General features: G+C 32.1%; 1 protein-coding gene across 8 annotated transcripts; it reads right to left on the bottom strand.

Moving 5' to 3' along the window:
- Positions 1–7,355: 7,355 nt before the first annotated feature.
- On the bottom strand, positions 7,356–23,308 carry LOC127843957 (baculoviral IAP repeat-containing protein 7-B-like). 8 transcript variants are annotated; one of them, XM_052373867.1, is made up of 10 exons: positions 23,250–23,304; positions 22,452–22,523; positions 19,050–22,158; positions 13,840–13,991; positions 13,438–13,516; positions 13,054–13,182; positions 12,633–12,808; positions 9,091–9,238; positions 8,801–8,902; positions 7,356–8,668 (listed from the first exon to the last, which is right to left on the bottom strand). In XM_052373867.1, exons 4-10 carry the CDS (start codon positions 13,918–13,920, stop codon positions 8,478–8,480), a joined length of 906 nt encoding a protein of 301 aa, XP_052229827.1. In that variant the 5' UTR covers positions 13,921–13,991; positions 19,050–22,158; positions 22,452–22,523; positions 23,250–23,304; the 3' UTR covers positions 7,356–8,477. The 8 variants fall into 8 exon arrangements, with proteins under 8 accessions (XP_052229827.1, XP_052229825.1, XP_052229822.1 ...); XM_052373865.1 differs by having other exon boundaries at positions 23,034–23,254; XM_052373862.1 differs by lacking the exon at positions 19,050–22,158 and having other exon boundaries at positions 23,250–23,308.
- Between the last annotated feature and the right edge of the window lie 1,135 nt (positions 23,309–24,443).

Below are 24,443 nucleotides of genomic sequence, written 5' to 3'. Positions count from 1 at the left end.
GACTTAAATAAAAACAGGCTTTATAACAAAATATTATTTTACTGCATACATGCGGACGAAGACGCTTACTTCCCGTGACTTTGTTGTATAAGTATAATAACCATCGATCACATGTAATGCAAGTTTTTGTCGTAATTTTACTTCTATACACCAGATGTTAATATTTGTATGTAAATAATGCACACGTTTATTAAATAAAATGTTAAATAGTGAACAAGTGTTCCGCGGTCGAAGACATATGCCCCCAAACATGGCCTTGACCGTGACATTGACCTTTGACCTAGTGACCTGAAAATCTATAGGGGTCATCTGCCTGTCATGATTAATGTACCTATGAAGTTTCACGATCCTAGGCCTAAGCGTTCTTGAGTTATCATCCGGAAACCATTTGGTGGACGGACCGCCGGACCGACCGACGGAAAGACCGACATGTGCAAAACAATATGCCCCCTCTTTTTCGAAGGGGGCATAATAGTAATGTATAATAAAACACGTAAAATAAGTTTGTTTTTTTAGCATAAAGGAACTAATAAATATTAAATCATTTAAATGTTACATTTTAAACCATTCACCAGCAAAACATTAAAGTTAGTGACTGAAAATATATTTAAAAAAATGTAGGTATTCCAGACGTTCGTTATTATTCTTTTGATTGATAATGAGGAGTTTTATAGATAACAATGAGCTTGCATTTCGCATCGAACTTACTTACATTTTTTTGTATGAACCAATCAGTTGAACTTTTAATGCAGAAACTGAAATAAAATTAAAGTTGCAAAAACTTTTCCTCGTAGATTAAACAATAAACGTAACACAACAATTAGATACATTTTATTTATTCAAAAAGCAACACACGAACTTTAAACTGAAACCATCAACATCATTAAAACATTTGAAGAACAATTGCATAAAACAAACACAAACGACACGAAAGCAATTGAAAATGTAATAACATAAAAACACAAGTATAAGAAGGAATTTATCATACACATCTCAATGGAATAACTACTACGAGCACGTGCACAGCATTTTGAACACACTACAAAATACTTCGCAAACATCGAAAAACGTAGAAGTGAACAAAAACTGTAAACAAATTAGAAGTCAGTCGCGAAGATATAACAAACAGAACTCAAATACTAGAAGTACAACGTTTATTTTTCGAAACCCTCTTTAAACGAAAACATGTTGAAAACAACAGCCTTTTTAAAAATACACATCATGCTTTAAATCAAGAAGAAAAACTACTGTGCGACGTATTACTTAATGGATATGAATGTGGATTAGCACTAAAAGTAATGCAAAATAACAAAAGTCCTGGATCTGATGGCATCACAATCAAATTTTATAAAATATTCAAGAATGATATTAAAACAAAACACATTTAATTAAATCACTTAACTAATCATTTAACAACGAACACTTAACTACGTTACAAAAACAGGGTATAATATCACTCAAAACCTGGAAAAAAAACTTAGAATCCTTATCAAACTGGCACACGATTAGTTTACTGAACAATAATTATAAAATTGCAACTAAAATATATCAAACAGAATTAAAAAAAAATATATCCATCATTCATTTCAAAATCTCAATCTGGTTTCATTAAAGGACGTTCCACTGGTGAAAACGTACGTCTGACACAAGAATGCATAAATTAAATTTCAACCAACCAAACAATTCTGGACTCATTTTCTTTGCAGACCTCGAAAAGGCTTTCGATTCACTAGATCATTCGTTTATGTTCTCTTGCCTAGAAAATATGAGTTTCGGTGAAAGTCTTATTAAATGGGTTAAACTATTCTATATCGATATTAACAGCATTATTATTAACAATTGCTTTTTCTCAAACAGTTTTAACATCGAACGAGGGGTAAGACAAGGCTGTCCACTTTCATCATCGCTATTTATTATATGCATCGAGTATCTATCGCACTTTATCCAATCAAATAACCATATAAAAGGGATATCGCTAGAACCTGACGAAGAAATTAAACAGTCCCTATTTGCTTACGATCCAACTTATTTTTTAAATGACAGTGGTGGCTCATTCAATAATCTTATAGAATCGCTAAACCTCTTTGGAATAGCATCTGGTCTCAAACTAAACAAACTTAATGCACAGTGCTACGAGTAGGTAAATTGAAACAAAGTAATATTAATCCTCAAAAAGAAATGAAATTCAACTGGACAGCAAATGAAGCAACAACGTTTGGAATAACCTTTACAAACAATGAAAATGAAACAATTCTAAAAACATATTGCAAAAATTACAAAAATTTAAAAATTGTTTTAAATCGTGGAAGCATCGTAAACGTGCACTAATCGGAAAAAAAACACGGTATTGAAAACGTTTGCACTCCATAAATTAATGTATACACTAATAGTTCTCCCTAACCCACCAAATGATATTATTGACGATATAAAATCAGAAATATTTAATTTCATATGGGACAGAAAACCTGATAAAATTAAGCTAACTCAATTATTTCAATAAGTGGAATATGGAGGTATCAAACTAACGGACATAGATTCGTTCCCGAATGCAATCAAATGCAGTTGGGTTAAAAGATATTTAGATAATACCAATACGAGTAAATGGAAATTATTCTACCAGAAAATTCTAAAAACATATGGTGACTCCTTACTTTTTGAATGTAATATCAACAATATTATCTTAGATGAAATTCCAACCAAAAACATATTTCTATCGGAAGTTCTATCGGCATGGCGCAAAGTTAATCAACATTTAGAAACCAAAATAAACAGTAAAATCATTTTATGGAACAATAAAGACATAACAACTAACAATTAAGCATTTTTCTATAAACATTGGTTCGAACGAAACATAAAATATGTAGACCAATTGTACGACTACAGAATACACGACTTTTTTTTGGATAACTTATGCTACATATTTGGAATACCTACACGTATTTTTCCTGATGTACTACAAATTGATCAAAAGTATACCCATACATCTTAAAGCTGTTACCAATACAAATAACACACCATGTACTCAACTTTTTTTCGCAGAAAACATAATTGCAAAACAAAACAAAACGAACAAAATATGTTACACACTTCAAATTAAAAACCCTTGCGAAATCACTAAAGCTCAAACTAAATGGCAAAATCTTCTGGGATAAAAAGAATTTAATTGGAAACAAATATTTGTAATGCCGTATAAATCAACCACTGATAGCATACTGAGAAATTTTCAATAGAAATACATGCAGAGAATCATAGCTACAACAGAGGGGCTAATCACGTGACAAACAAGATGGCGACGGCATGGCCGAGGCAGGTATTTTTCGTCGTTTTATACCCTTTATTACTTGTATTATTTGTTTTATTCCGCTCACTTTCCAGCCACATTAGAAAGAAAGTTACTGGCTTTTATTTCATAGTAATATTCGCTCAATATCTCGACTTTACTCGGTGTGAAATTTCTTAGCGGGATGACCTTATTAGATCTCCATTAAGAAAATTTGCAGGGAGTAAAGTCGAGATATAAAGCAAGTTTAAATACGAAATAAACGCTTATCAACTTTTTACTAATATTGCTTGAAAGTGAGCGTCCTTTTAAAAAATAAAAAGAAGTAATAAAGGGTATAAATCGGCGAAAAATAACTGTCTCGGTAGATAGATAGATAGATTTACTTCAATATTGTGCAAGTAACATGGTAACAATATTCGTAACAAAAATAAAATTAAAATATAACATATCGATTTTTAAATATAAATATATTGTAAACATATAAACATTTATACAAAATAATTAATTAATTAATAAATGTCTTATAATGTACCATATTAGTCACATCAATATCAAGGATAACACAAGAAAGGGGAATACACCCCTTATTCCCCTTGTGGTCCTCAATAGTGGTCTGACGTAGAGAGGTTTAAAATAATTTTTCACTTACATAAAAAGTGATAGATATGGAGCAAAAAGCACATATACAATTTCTTCATTAAAATAACTTAAATTCAATTACCTAAGATGAAAGACTTAAGGTTCATGGGAGGGATAAAATTCATTAAAACTTTGCTTTGGTTTTTTTTCATTCAATGTATGTGGTACAATATGGTCAAACTATATATCATTTTAAAGGTAAAGACATATAGAATAACATAAACACATATTTGACATTCAATATTTTTTTGCTTTATTCATATTTTTGTTTAAAACCAGTACATTTTTACACTAATTAACAAAATCTCAATCTAAAGTTAGGAAGGATATGCACGACAGTAAGTTGAATAAATACAAAGCTAAATACATATACAAGGTCAAGTTAGCAACATTTAACAGACAATTATTGTCGGAAAACAACAAATGAGTTATTATTCAACTGCACTTTTGGATAATCTTCCGAAACAAAGTTCTAAAAATAACTAAACTGAACTTTTTAAAAACTCAGGTTTGGTGGATAATAAGAGTCACCATTCTATTTCAAGGGCTTAACAATTTTGTTATCTCCAAATTGAAAATTTTAAACCATCTCACTCAAATTGAAAGAAATTGCAGACGACATATAAAATTGTAAATAAATATAAAGGAATAGGTTTGGCTGGGTAGAAATCATTGTGATAAAAGGAGATATTGCTAATCAATAACAAGATCTAATGAGTTTTGTGCAGACGACTCTAGAAAGCATAGTTTTACATTGAAATACACAGCTAGGTATCGTGTTTTTTTCTTTCTTCCTTCCTGAACAACTACTGTCATTGTACCGTTTTGAATAATGTGTTCCTTTTGGAAAACTGAATCTTTTTATACATTTGTATATCGATTCCTTCTACCCATTTTGAAAGCGTGGCACTCGCTGTGCTCCGTAGAAAAACGTGCATTACAAATCGGTCGAAATCACGTGAAGTAGTAAGAAAACGTGGTATGTGTATACACATACCTGAGAAAACACATCAATATTTTGACAGTTGGAACGCGACTAGTAAAACAACTGTTAACATTAATCAGGAAGAGATCGCGCTTAATAACAGAAATGATCACACAGAGATATAATCACTTACCCCATTTCAAATATTCTCAAGCTGAAAATTCCCCCCACACGTCTTTTTTTAGTGTATTTGTATTGTTTTTTGTACTGGAGCCGAAGTGCATCTCACAGAATATCCGTTGTTTTCACTTTCGTTATTTAAAAAACTCCGTTTAAAAGAAATATTTTTACATTTAGGTTGTAAAAGCGAATTATTATTATATTTTATCAATAAAATAGTATACCATGATGAATTGAACGGAGTTTTGTATCGATCTTTCTGTCAGTCTGTAAGCGTACTATTTTGTGCGCAATAATACAAGTGTTTGTGATTCGACAACAATTGTAAACATTGGTGAAATGCTTCTTACAAAGTTATTTTTGGAGTGTTTATGAGGTCTGATCATGCAGTTTGCACACATCAACGGAAAAATTACAATTCAATGCATGTGTCATTGTCAACCGTTTGGAATGTCAATTAGGCGATGAGTGAGTTTTTAGCATGTTTCTTTCGATTTTATTAATTTAAAAATCGCTGCCACCATCGTCATGAAATGACATGTGTTCGAGTTTTGATATTTCTAGATATGTAAACTTTTTTTACTATTTAAGCGTAACTTGTCCTCATCAATGTCGATGTTATTATCTAGTTAATAATTTTCCGCCGAAATACGTTGAATAAACATCATTCAGATTTTTGAAAATAATGTCTATTTTAATGTTTACATTGCTTTGTATTTTGATTGATTTTGTCGATGGTATGATACGTTGCTGCACAAAATTGGTAGCAGTTTGAAGGAAAATCATCCTTTTAAGCAACTATGTATACATTTTCAATGTTGCAATCTTCGTTTAGTTAAATTTGAGTTCAATTCTAGGGGTCCCACATTTTTCAAACTGAAGCCTCTTCATGAACCTTAAATGACTCCAATGCTACTTAAACTGACAGGAACACAAGACAACTTGGCACAATATTTACCTTCGAAATCATATCACAGTATTGCAAAACATCCAGTAAAAATTTAACTAAAAATGGTAATAACTTTTCAAATTAAAATATTGATCTCCAGTTGCTTTTTTTAACTGGACAAGGCTGGACAGATCCTTTATATCAGTAGGACGAGAATTCCAAAGGTGAGACCCAACATAAGAAAATGCCTTAGATCCGAAGCCCTTAGCTGGTGGGGGCTGGAAAGATCCCTTTTCTCTGGATCTTGTATTGTATGAATGGACTGTTTCTAAAGGTTTAAAATATTGACACATACAATCAGGACTTAGACCTTTCCTCGATTTATAAACATGACACAATGTAATTTGCTCAACTCTTTTATTAACAGGTAACCAACCGAGGAACTTAAAGTGACTGTGTTCAATGTGTGACCTATTTCCTAAATTAAGAACAAATCTAATTAGTGTATTTTGAGTGACCTGTAGCTTGTCTTCTAGAATTTGGTCAGTCCATAATACCAAGAGCAACAAGCATAATCAAAATGACATTGGATCAGAGAAAGTACCAAAAGTCTTTTAGTATGGACTGTAATATAATCTGACTTTCTATACATGAATTTTAACCTTGCATTAGCCTTATTGATAATAGAACTGGCCATAGTTGTACCTGTAAGATTCTGATCCAATGTCTGAAGAAGTAGATTTGATACTTTGGCCACTGCAAGTAATATTAAGCTCACTGTTTGATTTGACCTTTGGGTTGGAACCAAACAAGATTGACTCAGTTTTACTCAAATGCAAATATAACCTGTTGTCAATAAGCCATTAATTAACCAATTCTAAGTCCTGAGTCAACTCCTGTTCTAAGAATGACCTATTTCGCTCTGCAACCAAAATACAACAATCATCAGCGTAAAGTAAAAGCTTATTTCTGACAACACTAGACATGTCGTTTACATACATTAAAAATAAAAATGTACCTAAAATAGACCCTTGGGGAACACCACAAGTAATGGAACATGGATTTGAAAATGTACCAGAGACATCAACTAAGTGTTGTCTGTCTGAAAGATATGACCTGAACCAATACAAAATATCATGGCTAAGACCCAAAGCTTCTAATTTCATCAAAAGGATAAAGTGGTCCACCGTGTCGAAAGCCTTCTGGAGATCAAGCAACAACATGCCAACTAGATGACTTTTATCCATTTCAAAGTCTAAATAAGGTCTGACAGGTGTACTAACATCAGTTTTATCACCCTTCTTGAAAAGGGAAACAACCCGGGCAGATTTCAAATCATCTGGAACAACACCTTGTATAAGAGAAAAAATAATAATATGACACAGGGAACTAGCTATAATTGTTGACCCATCCCTAACAAACCAACAGGGAATGCCATATAGCCCAGTAGATTTATTGACACCAAGTTTAGTAATATAAGATAAAACTTTACTTTCAGACACAATTGAACAAGAATAATTATAAAAAATAACACCTTTCTTTATATAAAAATCAAAAACAAAGTTCCTTCCAAATCTACTGATACATTTAGGCATTTTTCGCCAATACATTGAATTTTACAGAAACAGTTAATTTATCAAAAGAAATATTATTGTCTTCCGTTTTTAAGCCAATATTTGAGCTACTTAACTATCACGTGATACCCCATCTGTACAAATGAATATCTTTTTAAGTGCAACCTATCCAATACAAATCTATGTGATATGTGTAGTGAACATATTGAAACAATAGAACACCTTTTCTAGGAGTGTAACATTAAATCTCTTTGGAATCAATTGACAACCTTTCTAGAGAAACAACAATTAAATGTTAAACTATCTCTCTTAGACATCAGTTTAGGGGTAAATACCTTCAAAATACAAGAGGTTAAAAATGCTGTGAATTACATAATTATGTTAATGAAATATTTCATATTCAGTATAAATTCAGAAAAATAACACCTTCAATAAACTGTTTTATCAATTATTTAAAACTGAAGATTCAAATTGAAAAAGAAATAGCCCTAAACAATGATACACCTTATATATTTGAACAAAAATGGAAACGCATTAAACTTTCATAACAAGTCCAGTATGCTTTCTACCCACTTCATACCACTCATCCTTATTCATAATTATTCTGTTGTTTTTCTTTTATTTTTTACTTTCTTTTCTTTTTTTCTTTTCTTTCTTTTCGTTTTTTTAAAGTACATATTAACATATCTTGTATAACATGTTTAAACATTATTGTTGCTTTATGGTATCAATTTTTTTTATGATCACAAACATGTATACAGTGTATGTCTTATATTGAATAAAAAAAGATTAAACAATAAACGCCTTCTCGAAACAAGGAATGATCTGGTCCTGCGTGTTTTGGAGTTGTGGTCGAATCACTTGATAACCAGTTGTGAAATCATTACGTAGAATTATATTTGATCCTTTGTGTGTTAATTCATTTTATTGACACAATTCTTTCATATTGTTCAAGCAATCTAAATGTTTGGTACATTTCAGAACATTCTATGATATGAATGTTTGGACGCTTGTTTGTATCGTCTGCTGGCAGACAGGACATGTTTCGATTCCACGTGAACAGTCCGTGCACATCCAATGGTGGGCACAGGGCAAAAACAGAACATTGGCGTCTTTGGACTTACATCTCATACACATAAGTAAGTTCTTTAGTCGCTGGTTTTCTGTACATGGGTCGTCTGAAATATTACCAAAACGTTTTGCAATCCGATGGATTGTTTTCTGCAGCTGAATACTTTAAGTAAAATTCTTATTACAAATTACAATAATCCACATTTAAATATATCAAGAAACTAACATGTGGCTCTTACCATGAACACGATCTTCATTGAACGTGTCACCATCTGAATCAGTTCCTTGAAGTTGCATGTTTTCAATAAAAGCGATAACGTCATCAATACTAGGTATAGTTCCTGGAAAAGGCAATAATTTGTAAATAAATACTGCTACTACAAAAACAAGAACTATCACAACTACTTATAATAAGCATCATCATAATAATGAATCTTTATTATCTTTCCTATATGTTCTTAACACAAAATTTAAATACATACTTTTTGTTAGTAAATCATGATTTGTATTCATCTAAAATAGCTCATACCATTTTTCTTTACTTGTCTTATCGCTGTGTTAAAGGTATCATCGCTGAAGCCCATGTCGTTTACTATGGTGACGCGTAACCTTTCAATGCCACTGTCAATCATAAGGTCATTCTGATGCATACTGACTTCATCTGTGTTTGTAGCACGCTATTGTGAAAAAAGAAGACAGATTAAAACATGGCGATATTGCATGAAATTTATGTTTCACATCGCTTATTAGAACCGAATGTGTTCAGTATTTATATTTCGTACGTTACGCTTTTATCTAAACCCACTTTTCACCAAGATTGTTTGCGTTAATTTATTCAGCGGGCATAATGGACGCGAATACATTGGGCACATTGTCTAATAAAGAAATGCACACATACTGCACTAGTTGAACAACATACTGCAAAAGATAAACAATTACCAACATGTGTTGTACATGTATTCCGTGGGAGGATAACATAATTCACAATTATTTGCATTAAGCTGTTATAATAAACTAGTTTTGAAACCTTTGACCTGCACTCTAGATCTTAGAATAATTTTATACATTTTTCCTTACCTCATTTTATTTTATAATCAGACTTTTGGTTCATAAAATACAACACCTATTTTATCTAGCCTTTGTTAACGAGGCATAAAGAACATTTCAGGTGCTGACTTAGGGGCTAAAGTCGATCCTACATTTATTTTGGCAAGGATCTCACAATGGCCGGTCAGGCTCCTTGAGCTTATGTTATGAGACCAGTGAACACGATAAAGTTGTGAATTTCTGTATTTTAACAAGACAAAATATTGAAAAAATGTTTGGCGTATAATAAAGTATAGTGCAGAAAAGGGTGGTTATTTAAGTTCAAAAGGTTATATTTAAAATAGTATAAATAATAAACGTAATTGGAATTTCAGACAATTCTCAATCGCGTATGAGTTAACACTATATACAGGTACATTATTCATATAATATACTGAATGTAATTGTTTTGAACATCGACATGAAATATAACATCTATTATTAATTAAATAAGAATTATTTAAAATTTAGTCTGGACGATTGCAATTATATACATAATATTTTTACTCGAGTAATTTTGCTTTGTACGGTAAAGAAAACAAAATCACTGTAAGAACTAAAACAAAACCGTTCCATGAATATTCTTTTCATAAAATAAATGTAATGTGACCCTTAATTGGCCTGTCATGAGTGAGTCATTAGATTCCAATATATCTGGTTACTGAAATTATATCAGCTAGACGATCTGTGTGATGGCAATCTTACATATAAAAGAAAAAAGTAAACAGTTTAAAAGCGATTCATTTATTTACAATCATTTAACGTGTATGCTTAGATAGTGAATACCAAGTAGATGTATGAACCATTTTCTTTCTTTGTTATATTAAGAAGGTTTCTTAATATCTCTTCATATATTCTGCCAGAGGGATAGAGTAATCAATCATTTATAAAGAAAAACCAGATATCAGACATTTAAATCGTCAACCACGCCGTACTAAAGAGATAAATTAACAATGGTAAATTGTAGAAATGTATGTATTCAGTTAAAGATTTTTTGTTAATTAAATCGGTAGAATACGAGAATACGATTGCGCCTTTGGAAGTAAAACAGTAAAGAACAGGAAAATAAATTTAAAGATAGGTCTGACATACAAATGGTAGATTAGCCAATGCAATGTGATGAGTTATTTATTCTAGTCTACAGACGGGGAAACATCTTAAACATTCTAATGTGTATTGATAAAGGTTAATAACGGTCAAAACTTGAGTTTAACAGATAGGCCGAATAAAACGAAGAATAAGAAATATAAAAATTGATGAAGTTTTTATCTACTATTTTCTAGTATCAGTATGTTTCATTCGTGTTGTACTTTTCATAACTGAATTCTATCATCTCCGGTAGGTGTTATTCAATATTAAAATGATGTCCAACATCATGACGCTGGTGAAGTATGAAGTAAAAAAAGTCTCGCTATTCGTCGATATTATAAATTCCTTCGTTTGCGTATCATGAACACACTATTAGTAATACTTATGACACGCTTTATCATTTTAATTGACCCCTGGTACTTAGTCAAACAAGTTTACTAGAATCATAATGCACGTGTGTCTATCAGTCCGGCTGCCTGTCTGTCTGACAGTTCGCCTTCCCGTTGACAAAATTTTGTCTTAAGACGTATTTAACGCTTTTCAACTTTTTTACTTTTTACTTCTTTTATCATACGACGAAGTCAGTGATTTTTTTTGCTTTTTTTGTTTCAGCCTGTGGCATTTGGATTGGGAAAATTAGCGCGATAACCCATGAAATTGGAAAACATTATAAATATGATTATAAGAACAGAATAAAAAATGCTAAGTTCATGTTTGACAGCATTTTTATATTATAAAGTGTTGCTTCCATGTCTTCTTACAACGTTTAGTTAAAATCCTTCCACATGAATATTAAACTTGCAATAATCTATAGATTCTTCAATATACATGTACCATTATGATTTAATCATAATCTCTTTAAGAGTATGAATTTAATTCAGGATGTTTTTTAAAGTAAAATATGATATGGTGAAAACATTAACAAATATTAACAAACACGCTTTTGTGTTCTTGCTGTGTTAATGTTGTATTAAATGGAGCTAAAATAATACATTTCATTTGTTTACCTTTTAATATCTTGCACAATTGACATCCTCAGTTCAATGCTATTTCACCAAACTATACAGCGTGACAAACATAATAAAGCAGAATATGCATATGAATCTGAATATACACAGATCCACTAACATATAAATCAAATCATGTTTGTCTCTTTCCATTTTCGAACGGTTCTCGTCTTAAATGCTTTAAATTTGTGAACTCCAATTTCCCAACACAGATTTCCGTGACGCACATTCACTGTGAACATTTCTAATAAATATTTGTTGTTGTTCATCTCAAACATAGTATTTTGCGTTAATTGACACACACATTAAATTATCTCCTAATAACAATGTGATATACGCTGTTAATTTTAGTGTTATTTATCATTTTCGCTGTTCATCGCAAACTTCTCGTCTGCTTGCCGCCATCTTGGACGTGTGTAAAAACAGGCGTTAACAATCGGGATACATCGACTATCGTCGGTATCCTCCGCAATATAGAGAGAGATGTGTGGAAAGCAACGTAAAGTCGTATTCGGCTACATTCGCGAACATGCGTAAGTCAGTTGTCATTCGGCGAAGACTCGACAAGCTCGATCGGCACTCTTTCTACGAAATTAACGCTAAAGGACATTGTAATCTTATTGGCTTAATTGGGAAAATTTGGTCATTTTTTGGGAAATATTGGTCAGATTTTTGGGAAAAAACGTCATTTTTTGCAATTGGGAAGCAGCCGAATATCGGCGGTAATTTTGGGCAAAAAAAATCACTGGAAGTATAACAGTTCAATTCTAATGCATAATAAGTATTAAGACCAACACGTTTTCTTTACATCATTAAATAAATTCATATGAATACATGGTATAGGCAATGAGAATAAAATTCGTACTGTAAATGTGAATATTTGTCTTACCGGTCCGGCCCCGATTGTTTGTTTTTGAACTTTCTCGATAAACGCGTCCCCTTTGACTTCTCTTGCAAACCTACAGGACGGAAACCACCTGCAGTGTTCTCTCCATGGATCATCGTGCACTTCCCAGTTACGGAATCCTCCATCGCAGGCGAAACAACGCACAAGGTCACTCTCTCCTTAAACAAAACCATACTTTGCTGGCTTTTATTTGTTTCAAACGTATAATAACACTTGGGGAAAAGGGACGCATGACCTGTCTTGACAGGGAAGCATTTTATACCGTAATGTGTTTATCAAACCAATACTTTGTGTCTTTTATGTTTAGCCTGCTTTCGTTGAGCAATGTTTTTTTTCATCAACTAGGGTAAAAAAACTGTAAATTAGTGCCTATGGTATATGGAAATCAACTCTGTTCAAATACCTGTGAAGAAGAGACCAGCATCTGCCATTCGTTGAGGTAAAATAACGCAATGAAAGTTTGGATTTCGGAAGGTGACCAGGCGTTTTTCAGAAGAAGACATTTCTGGATGTCGGTAAGGTTTGGTTGTAACTGAAACGCGGATGTTGATCGCATTTGTTATGTAAAATAATGCATTTTCAGTCAAGAAGAACAGTTTAATACTACAAACATAAAAATTAAGTATGCGTAGTATTTTCTGAATATTGGACACTGAAATATGTGATACAGAGAATTAATTTCCTGTGTAAAATTATTTTTAATTGTTATATAATTAAAAGTCTTTTAATACAAATGTTCAGTTCTACTCCTGATTATTTTGGTTGAGCATTTTACCAATATACGTACAATCGTTTCCTTGGTTTGATTTAAACTCCATATACTGCTTTTGTCGAATATTCTCAGGCTCCACTGATCTTATAACTTCCTTAAAAGACATTATACTCATCAATATGAATAATGGATACATATAACACTCAGACACTAGTGTCTTATTGGTGTTCAATACTGGAAATCACTATTATTAGAACCATTTGTTCAAATATATTTCACAATTTACGAAAAGAGATACAGTGCCTGCACGCGGAAAATATACTCTAAAAACACATCACGAAAACGTGATAAGTCAGTAGTTAACAATTATATAGCGACCTAGTGTGTTCGTGTCTTCTAAAAATAAAATGTATAAACACAAGCTTATCTCAACTTGAGTATTGTTATTTCGTGAAAGAACTATGACAGGAGTTTTACCAATCTACGTTTCAACTCCTCAGCTCCGAACAGTGTCTCCAAATATGCACATTTCGAGGCATATTTGATGTGCTCCTCCATGGGGTCATCGGTCTCATTGAAATCTTTCAGTCCAATGCCACAACAAAAGCATCGCACAAGATCGCCAGGCCCTGTGGGAAATATCATAACGTGATTGATTAAGTGCACAGAAAAATATATGTGTCAACGGAATCTTTATAGTATTTTCGAGCATAAGCCTAAGTAACGAGTATATATTTATAAAAATAAATATAGCATTGAAATAACATATGAATATAATTTAAATAACATATGAATATAATTTTACGAAAGTGTAAAATTGTTGAATATGCTGCTTCCTTTTATTACGATTGACTAGAATAACGTAGCATCACACATGTTAATTGCTTGTTTCAGCTGGTTTTAATTGTGCTGGTAAACATTTAAATCCAATAAATATCAGTTTATTTACAATAATCTAGCCTGTCAGTGTGAGTGGGATGTGATAACAGGGTCACTTATTTCAAGCACGATTTCTGTTCATAGTTTTGAAGAAAAGGTATTGAATAAATATGAAAAAATGGAAACAAACACAGATGTTCACGTGCCATTGATATTGTTTTCATTTAGCCACTAACAAAGATTTGTTCATATATTTCCTTATATTTTAATGAAATTTCGACTCAATGCATTTAAATGATTATCTACGCACGAATATCCAGTCAAATAAAGCATGTTCATGCATCGGGATTTGATCCTGGCCGCCCTATGGGGAAACATTATCTTACGAATTCAATAGCCATCTCAGGCAATTGACAAACACACGTACATCACAACATGTTGATAAAAACTTGTTTTCAAAATTATCGACAATGTCACAAACGATGTTTAATTTTACCGATTTCAATTGATACAATCCAAAAACGGTTCGATATTTAAGACATTTTTTTTCTTAATTTGGATTGCTTTTTGCCAATATGAATAGTATGCATATATTGGATTTCAATCTATTTGAATGTTTGTGTACATGTTATTTTGCCAAACAGTTATCAAGTCCTTTTAACTCAAACAGTTAAACTTTTTGAAGTATTAAATACTCAAGCAGTAAAAATATAAAGTTATCTGGCTCTTACATAGTAAATTCGAAGCGACCGTTTCGATCAACTGAAAATTGTCTTCCATAATATTGTTAAAGCAGCATACGTCATATCGAATAGAACGCGTCCAAACACAGGATGGTAAACCTTTGATTGTGTCAATGCGATCCACTTCATGTCTGTGCTCGAAGCATGTTTATTTACGCTTTCTACTTATTTATGACTAATGATAAATTGTTGAATGAATAAAGTTCACATGGTTAACTGTAATTGTCATCCCGGCAAACAACTTAGGTTAGTTATCGGAAATGAGCATCTTAAAAAAAGAAATGCTTTACGACACAAATGTAATTGTTTTTTTACTTGGTATCCCACCATATGATACGATACACCAGACACGTGCTACACATGATAAGAATATTTAAAATAATTTCATTTACCATTATTTTATTATAAATGTTAAATTACTTCGAAGAAATGGGCTACTTTTGTAACATATGATCTGGACTGCGCATTTATTTGTAAATTACCACCCTATTAAAAGAACAAAACATGTAGGCGAACCATTTAAAAAAAGAAACCTGCGTATGCGCATTCGTCCTTTGTTGGTTTGTTATGGTTCCATCCTTCAAATGAACTGATCCGTTTATCGTAAGTATCATAAGATGTTTATCGGCATTGTCCATGTACGAGTAAAAATGAATTATGTTGATCTAGTAGTACATTGTCTATACTTCGGTTTGAATGAGAACTGCTATGAGATATTTCTCTCGAAGAAGTAACTACTTAAATATCACTATCAGCAGCATGGTTATTTGAACCGTTCGCGGATGACTGTTTTGCAGTTTGTTCTTGACCATCAGTAACTTGTATCGGCTTTCGCTCGTTGGTTTGATAATTTGCCGGACGCTCATGAGTTTTTTTTATCATTTGGACAGAGACACATTATTTTTTTATATTTTATTAACTAAATCACGTTTGCGTCTGTTTGGTTTTTATTTTTCCGTGTACTGATTGGTTTCATTTTAATGCTCACAGGTAAATTTCTCAACACAACATTGCGCACAGTTGCGTAATATACATAGCGGCGTTTTTGTTGATTTCCTGAACTATATATGTTAAGCGCCAGTTTAGAAAATAATTTGGTATTGTCCCCAGACTTCTTTGCTAACCACAGCCCCGTATTTTCACTCACACAAGCAACAAATTCGCGGCAGATAGCAGTCCCCAATACCTCTTGGCACTCGGAGAACAAGCCTCTGTCTTTCATCACGCTAATTTCGTCTGGCGTCGAGAATAAAACGCAACACTCGAGTCCGTTACCTTTTGAAGAAAAGTAAATGTATCGTTGGTTAAACTTTGATGTTAGGCAACTCACAATGGTTGTTATCTCAGCGTCGCTATACTCTCTCTGTTCAAACGATATCCATAATTGATCAATATCCGATCCAAACCATTTACTTCTCTTCACCATGTTTAATTGTTGTCGATTTCTTTGTTAGGATGCAACAAAAGTAGTATACACATTTCGATAACGTTTGGTGAACAATTAGTAGTTAATGTATTGACATTACGTAAGCATTGTTAACACTCCCACTTATCATCAGGATACGCCCGATCACATGTTTGAGATCCGGTACTTAGAAAACAAACTGGTATTCTTTAAAATTATCGGCAGTTAGTTTTATAAATTAGATTATTGATAAAAGTTATTGGGATTCCAATAACTTATCTCTTCGTCTCAAATACTGTTGTGCATCAATATTTGCTATTCGGAGCTAGGTTATTCATTTTGTTCCGAATTATTTGGTACGCATTTCAATTCGGTGATTTGTCGGTTTTCTTTAATCCACGTTTTCAAAAACAACATGCAACACAAGAAGTTCACAGTAACCTTTCTAAGGTAGAGGTACTTTCTGTTAAAATTAAAGGCAAGTATTTTCAGAACAATTATTGTTGCCGTGTCGTTATGTTTCCAGAAATGTACAGCGAAGTCAACCCATAATACCCGTAAATCTGTGTAGTTGCTCAGTTCATGTTTAAGTTAATGAAATTAATTGTATGGGAGCAAATGCTCATGACTAATAGCGTCCACAGTAATGAATAAACTGGAAATATTGAAATTCGCATAATTGTGCGCCTCATATTGGGATTTTCATTGTTGGAATCCCATAAATAACGACATATATAATAAATGCACAAATAATCCTTGGACTATCATTGGACAAATAATTATATATGTGTTAATGTTTGTAACACAATGGGATACATACCGAATACAGTTCGGACAGATTTATAAACGAATCGTGTTCTTAACGAGTATTCAATTGATTTATAAAGTTTAATTTTGGTAATTTATATAAAATTAAATCAGTAATTCATGACGTCACTGGGTACCAACGGGTCGTGTTTTCAGAGGTGAACGGGTAGGGTATTTTTTGGTTTACAAATGAATCAACCGCCAGCCCATCCCGCTCTGCCCGCTAGCCGGTAAAACCCCAATCTAATAAACTGGTTTAAAAACATGAACATTTTGACGGTGTAATAGTCCATTACGTATTCCTTGATGATAACTTAAGAACTCTTAACCTATTCAATCAAATTGTGTACACATGTGTAACGTGTTACCTTAAACATGCGGGTCAAAGTCAATTTTGGTCACTCGACACTAGATATTGACAAAGTCATTGCCCTTTCTTCTACAATTAAAATTACATTAAAGATTGTGTCCGGTGATGACACAAAGTATATTTCCGGTAACTAACTCGATATTTCTAAAATAATTTTTGACACATGCGCACCAACTCAACTACAACTTAAGTTCAATTTTGGTGTTGACACGGTATCGTTTCGTTCAACTTATAATAACATTACACAAGATTTGTAGATGATAATTCACGGTTTAATTCATCAGTTAAATAATGTGTGATACACTTGTGCAATTTATTTAATCCAGGTCATGCTCGTCTGTGTTCACAATCAACTTAAACTTTAACTTAACATTTTTTTTAAACTTTAAAACATCATTTTCAGACAGTTACTTAGACATGAATTAAACTGTTTAAATCACATTAATTGTTGCTTAACGTTTACACAATACAGTTTAAGATTGATTATTTATAAACCGCTGTGATTATTAACCGCTTATGTTTCCAAATATCTCAGGATAAGTATAGTACGGATCATTAAGCTAAAGATTAGACACGCCATTGTGGATCACTGACAAGAATACCGAATGCTGTGGCCAAACAATCCCCAAACTTGGCCCAATTTAAACGATAAGAACATATATTATTTAAACACGCATTGTTAAAATTCATGATAAACAGCATTACACACGTATCGATTGCGGTTGATGGTTACGCATTCACGAAACTAAATGTATTTGTTTATTTGTATCTAGTTTGAAGTAATTTTTTTTTGGTTTGAATAATGATTTGTAAAATAATTCTTTGAGCATATCCTTCGATAACATACTGCATATCTTTTAAAAAAAATATTTTTGTTTATAAACGTTAGACATAATCAGGATATCATTAATTCGCAATTACGATATTAAACAATTACTTTAGAATTGATTATAAACAAAGGCCACATACAATCAACCGATATTTAACTGATACTTGTCAATAATTTCATCACATAAAGTCAAATAGATATTTTAAACCGCTATTTTAAGAAAGATCAAGCTATTTTTTGTTTCAAAACACGAATGATTCATTACTAGACTCACAGGTTGCCTTTTGCATTACATAAACAGGCAACATCAGCATACGAATGTTAAATCTCCCGTTAACTTATCATTTATTTAAAACAGTTAACCACTCTCCTTTTTCTCAGTCTAAAAACGTGGTTCAGTTGTTAAATTCTTATTTTAGTCGTTTAATTTAAATATCTGGTAAAGAATGCAAGTAATAGTATCGTACAACACACCGACATATATGACACCACACCATACGTAAACAAGTGACAAACGCAATTGAAACCATATTACCCTTTCGGTAATACATGGTATAAAAATGAAACTATTAGATTCAAAACCGTTCACCCAACTCCTCGTACTAGAAAAGCCTGGTTCAGTTGTAAATTTCTTTATTAAAATCGTATACGTACATATAAAAATATAATCCACATCTATAAAGGTATAAAAGTATACAGAAAGCTTTACAAGTATAACGTATCATGAAAACACACACTTGACTGTATACGCATAAACGAGAAGAGAGATTGCGACACGACATCATATTCTCAATGAATCTGTCATCGTATCAGCGATTAAAATATGCGTCATTTAATAACACAGAGTCACACGAAAGCATTACTTATTCTGACGTATTCAGCACGTTTGTTTTGAGAAATCATTCGGCAATGGAAAATATCACATCGCGTCATTAAATTTTACAACATAGCGGTACAACTTCTCTTTAAACCATTATGCTAAATGAATTCGTTTTACAAAAGACGTTACAAAAAAAACGTGTTTAGGCTAATTACAAATAGTATGCTTAATACACACACTTGTGTTTTATGACAAGTAAATAATCAACAGCTATGGAATGTTATAACAAAACAAATATATTATAATAAAATATATGGTACGTATGGTCTGTGATTGTGGTCGTACTATAAATTAACTGAGTGCTCTTTAAATAATGGTGTGTGACCATTACGTAGTGTGGTGTTCGTAAATCGAAACATTGTTACGCGGTGACTGGTGTAATTATTTCAGCGATGGTAAGGCGTCATATATATGTGTAACATTATTACAATACAACATATCCATTACCACTCGCTTCATCAAATTTCATTCAGCGAAGGAAAATATCACATCGCGTCATTAGATTTAACACCATTATAGCAAAAACTAAACTTCAATCGTTTGGTAATTATAAATATAAGTTTTGAAAATAGTAAAAATAAGTTTAAAAGCATCGAATACAAAGTATGAAACAGAAACAAACTCCTATTGCCAATGACGGTAGTTTGAAATAAATGCAGAAAATTAAAACAAGTATTTGATCGCTGGAGAATTTTTTAAAACACACATTTATTAAATTTTAGGCTAGGAAAGTACAGCCACATGTGCATCAAACATGAAATTGCATAGTTAAGTAATAGACCACACATTACAAGAAATGTTTGTAGATATGTACGTCGAGCAACAATATAGGCACTTATCATAAAGTTGTTAATACTGCACATGTACAGTTATCTCTCAGACATCAGCTAGCAATAGAAATGCTTTTACTTTAGAAGTTTCCTGGAAATACATGCAACGATAATTACATGACGTTTTATCATTAATCAACGTTCACTTATCGTATTTAAAGATATTTTTGGTACTCGAATAGTGTACCTAACTTTTTCAAATCTCTTTTGACCTGGATCTTTGACCTTAAATTATTCAGGTGTTTTCCTTTCACAAAAGTTATACCATTTTACCAATTAACATGATCTTAAGCAAAAATGATATGGCGTGGAACTAAATGGATTTTGGAGCGACCATGTCACTGATCCATACACTGAGCGAAATTCCATCCTTGACGTACAAGTGCAACTCAATTTACTTAGGCTTCTTTGAAGGCTGATAATACTTTAATATGTACACACATTAAAAAGGAACGTCCAGGAAAATACCTCAACGCAGCAATTCGTTTCAACTGATTCACCAGACATCTGTTTTTAAACATACGTGTTGTAACCAAACACGTGAACAACACATTACATAATGATTGGTAAAGTTGAAAGTACGTCCGCAATTAATCAAAAGATGCATAAAAACAAGAAACGCAACGTTTTTTTAAATAATAAGGTGAATATTCAATGCATTTGCATAGTTGTACACTCTCAGGAACTTTATAATTTGACAAGAACTATATATTAAGTAGCAAAATTAATTTACAATGTGGCAGGGATTGCATTATGAAGTATCGAAACCCGAACCTTTGCTATCTTATTCGAAGCGAAACTATGCTACCGTTATAAAACACAAATAGGTTATGTTAAAAAGCGATACTTTGAAATAGGAGATATACATTTATTGGTTTGATTTTGTAGTATATATGAAGGACACATACAGTGTCACTTAAACCACTTCCAGATTGTTTGGATAATTCCGTTAACTGATATACATGTACAATCATCATCCTATTTTTATGAACAACAACAATAAAAAGCTTATCATGATAATGAAAGAAAACACGATCTTACAGGCCCTTTAAATTACAAAATCCATGATAGTTAATATGAACAATCAAACTTAAACGTGCTATACAAACTTGTTATATAACAAATCACAAAACGAGAAAAGCCAATTAAAGCTAATGAAAGAACGAATATAGGTTAAGGAGTCGTATATAATTTCAATTATTAATTTAAAGAAAATATTTTATCAAATAAACAACATTTGATACTAATATTAATACGTGTAACAATTAGACAGATGAAAAAAGTATTTTTATCAAGATTTGTCTACTACTGTGATGTAAAAATTAGCAATCAATATACTTTACTGATAATGATGAATTAATGTGACTACTTAAAGCAAAGTGTTCTAACACAATTTTATGATTAAATGGAAAAGATAATCTACAGTCGTTAATGCTACCTAAATACAAAATAAACCTTTGTCCTAGGACCTTAGACCTAAACGTTTGCTTGGTGCGACGAATTTCTACCGAGCGAGCACAACATACCTCCAAATCCTTGGCACAGTCCAAACACAAGAGATGGTGTTGGCAAGGGAAGAAGAGCACGATACTGGGTTAAACATTGCATTTGCCACAGTATAGTTCTGACTTCAAACGTGCGTTGTCGCTGACTATTGTCTGGATCAACGCTAAGAGAAAATGCTACTTACTTAAAACACGACATTTGATGTAGGAACTGGGTAATGTATTTGATTTGGCAATACATTTCAGTTGCATTACTTTTTTTCCTTTGTTTTATAATTTAACTACGGAACTGCATTAAAGTTTAAGATAAATGCTCTTTATTACATTTTAAATAGTTTTTTCATCAATAATTCTGCAGATTTAGTTATACTTTCGTGTCAGAATAACCTTGAATATTCCCTCTATAGTTGAGTTGCATTCTGGACAATATTTTAAGCCAAACGCACAGATTATGCACATATTAAGATGGCAGCATGGTCTAAACAAAGCGCTCTTATAGTTGACCTGGCATTTCGAACAGCACACAAGTTTCTTCAGTCTTGTATTTTCTTGAAACAACAATATTATGCATCATTACGCTTCATAGTGGTTACAATCGATCATCGTTAACAATAATCTTTTAGAATAAGTTAATGTTGAATTGTAATTGCAGATTATTGTGTTATTATCGTCGAGAGTATTCAAAAAAATTTGACGTATTATATCTCGATGCGTAACATAGTTGGCTGACTTTGGTTTTAACGGGCATAAATGTGTAAGGGAGCAGGCGTTTATTTTAAGATTGACACTAATATGAACAAACATTAATTAAATGCTTTTGTAAACAAGTTGGCAAATCTACCTTCTTTCGGGGGTATACTTGCATCTTTTCCGTTCCCCATATTGAATGGAAACCCGTTCGCCTAATTCAGAACTAAAACACAAAGTACAATAACTTTGTCAATACGTTTTGCTTACACATTCTTATGAGAAATTTTCATAAACATGCATACTCAGTTTTGATTATTAGTTCGAAAAATATGTTTTTGTCAATTTAAATGAGGATTACACTATCTTAGAACGTTAAACACTGGACAATTACATATAACATAATGTTCTATGAAGAGAAAGACACATTTAAAGGGGCCTTTTCACAGATTTTGGCATTTATTAAAGTTTGTCATTAAATGCTTTATATTGATAAATGTAAACATCGGATCTAAAAAGCTCCAGTAAAAAATCAAGAATACAATTAAAAAAGAAAACAAAGTAACCCTCAACAGGGCTCGAACCACTAGCCTCTGGAGTCCTGGATTTATGATAAGCTGATATGCATCATGTGATACTGATTTCAATATTATATTTAATTCATCAACAACATAAACTTGTAGAAACAAATCCGCGTAAACATTGAAATTACCCTTAATAATTGAAATAAGTTTACCGTATTCTACTTTCGTTATGCATATTCCTTCCTTTGATTTATTCAAAGCACTAAGTGTTTAACACATTTCTATGTTAAATAAAGTATTATTGAATTGTTTGTTTCTAATATCCAATTCAGACGTTTTATTACTAACGTAAAGTTCCTAAATCAGAACATACACTCAATAAATAAATGTTAAACCTGGTTTAAACCATAAAGAAAATACTGGTCTACCTCCGATCATAAACTGTCTGGACTTCATCGCTTCACGAGTTTATATTGATAGCCGAAGCCGCGTTCGATGCATACAAATTAGCTTTAAATGTAACCAAACACGATATGATTCATATAGGATTTTACAATGAAAAAGCACATAACACAAATTAGGGTTAAAAAAAATTGTCATTCACCTGTTCATTGTTTGATAATAATAACCAATGAGCAATTTTATCAATCGGCCAAAGGGAACTCATTAACAGAAAGTAATAGGAGCGTTCTCGAGACATAACCCTATACTTGAATCAGTTCGGTTGCGACTCGAAATAGTTTATAAGGTTTACGATATGTAAACTACATGCTACTCACTCGATATAATACAACTCTAATCAGATTGTGTAGTTATGTGTTGAAAACTTTTCTTCAAGACAGATAAAGTATATAAATATCTTCATATTAAGCCATCCTTGACTAAAAATAGTGTTTTTATTTATATAGACATTTGAATCGCATGGTTTCCCTTCAACTTTCGTTATATAATTTAATTGTTTGGTAGATGGTCATGCAAACAATGAAAGAAAAGTATTTGCTTTAATATATTTAATAAACAATTTAAGCGTGTTCAATAACTGCCACGTCTTTAACCGACCGACTGACTGACTACAGTTATTTTGATGAAATGGTTTCGAAAATATTAAATCAAACGACGTCATTTTTTTACAATTTGTCCCCAAGCTTAAATACAGTTTGACGATATTTTGTGGTTAAAAGTAAGGTTCATATAAATGAAGGTTTTCCCTATTAACACCATTTTAAAACTACATTAGTAGTTTGATCAAATTATTACACAGAAAGTGTTTTTTTGCAATATCCAAACATCGGTTCCTACAGACAATGGAGGCATTTCGAATCTGAGACTTTGTGATTGCATATGAACCATTCTAAATCATAAAATACTGTTATAGAATTAGAACTTCTACATGTTCGAGATGTCATTATAACGTAGTAATAAATGCTCGGGTTGTAAAATAATATAGCAACCAATGACTAGTTATCAAAAGAAAATATTGCCAAAGTATGGATTGCTAAAATAACGTAGGAACCAAAAACCTAGCTGTCAAAACAACGAACGAATTAATGTCAAAATATCGTCGCAACTATTGTCCGTGTTGTAAAAATATCGCAGAAATAAATGCCCGTCATTTACATTTT

Source organism: Dreissena polymorpha, chromosome 9 (assembly GCF_020536995.1).
Source record: "Dreissena polymorpha isolate Duluth1 chromosome 9, UMN_Dpol_1.0, whole genome shotgun sequence".
Classification (NCBI taxonomy): domain Eukaryota; kingdom Metazoa; phylum Mollusca; class Bivalvia; order Myida; family Dreissenidae; genus Dreissena; species Dreissena polymorpha.
Note: the sequence above shows the minus strand (reverse complement) of the source record. Positions and strands in the feature narration are given on the sequence as shown.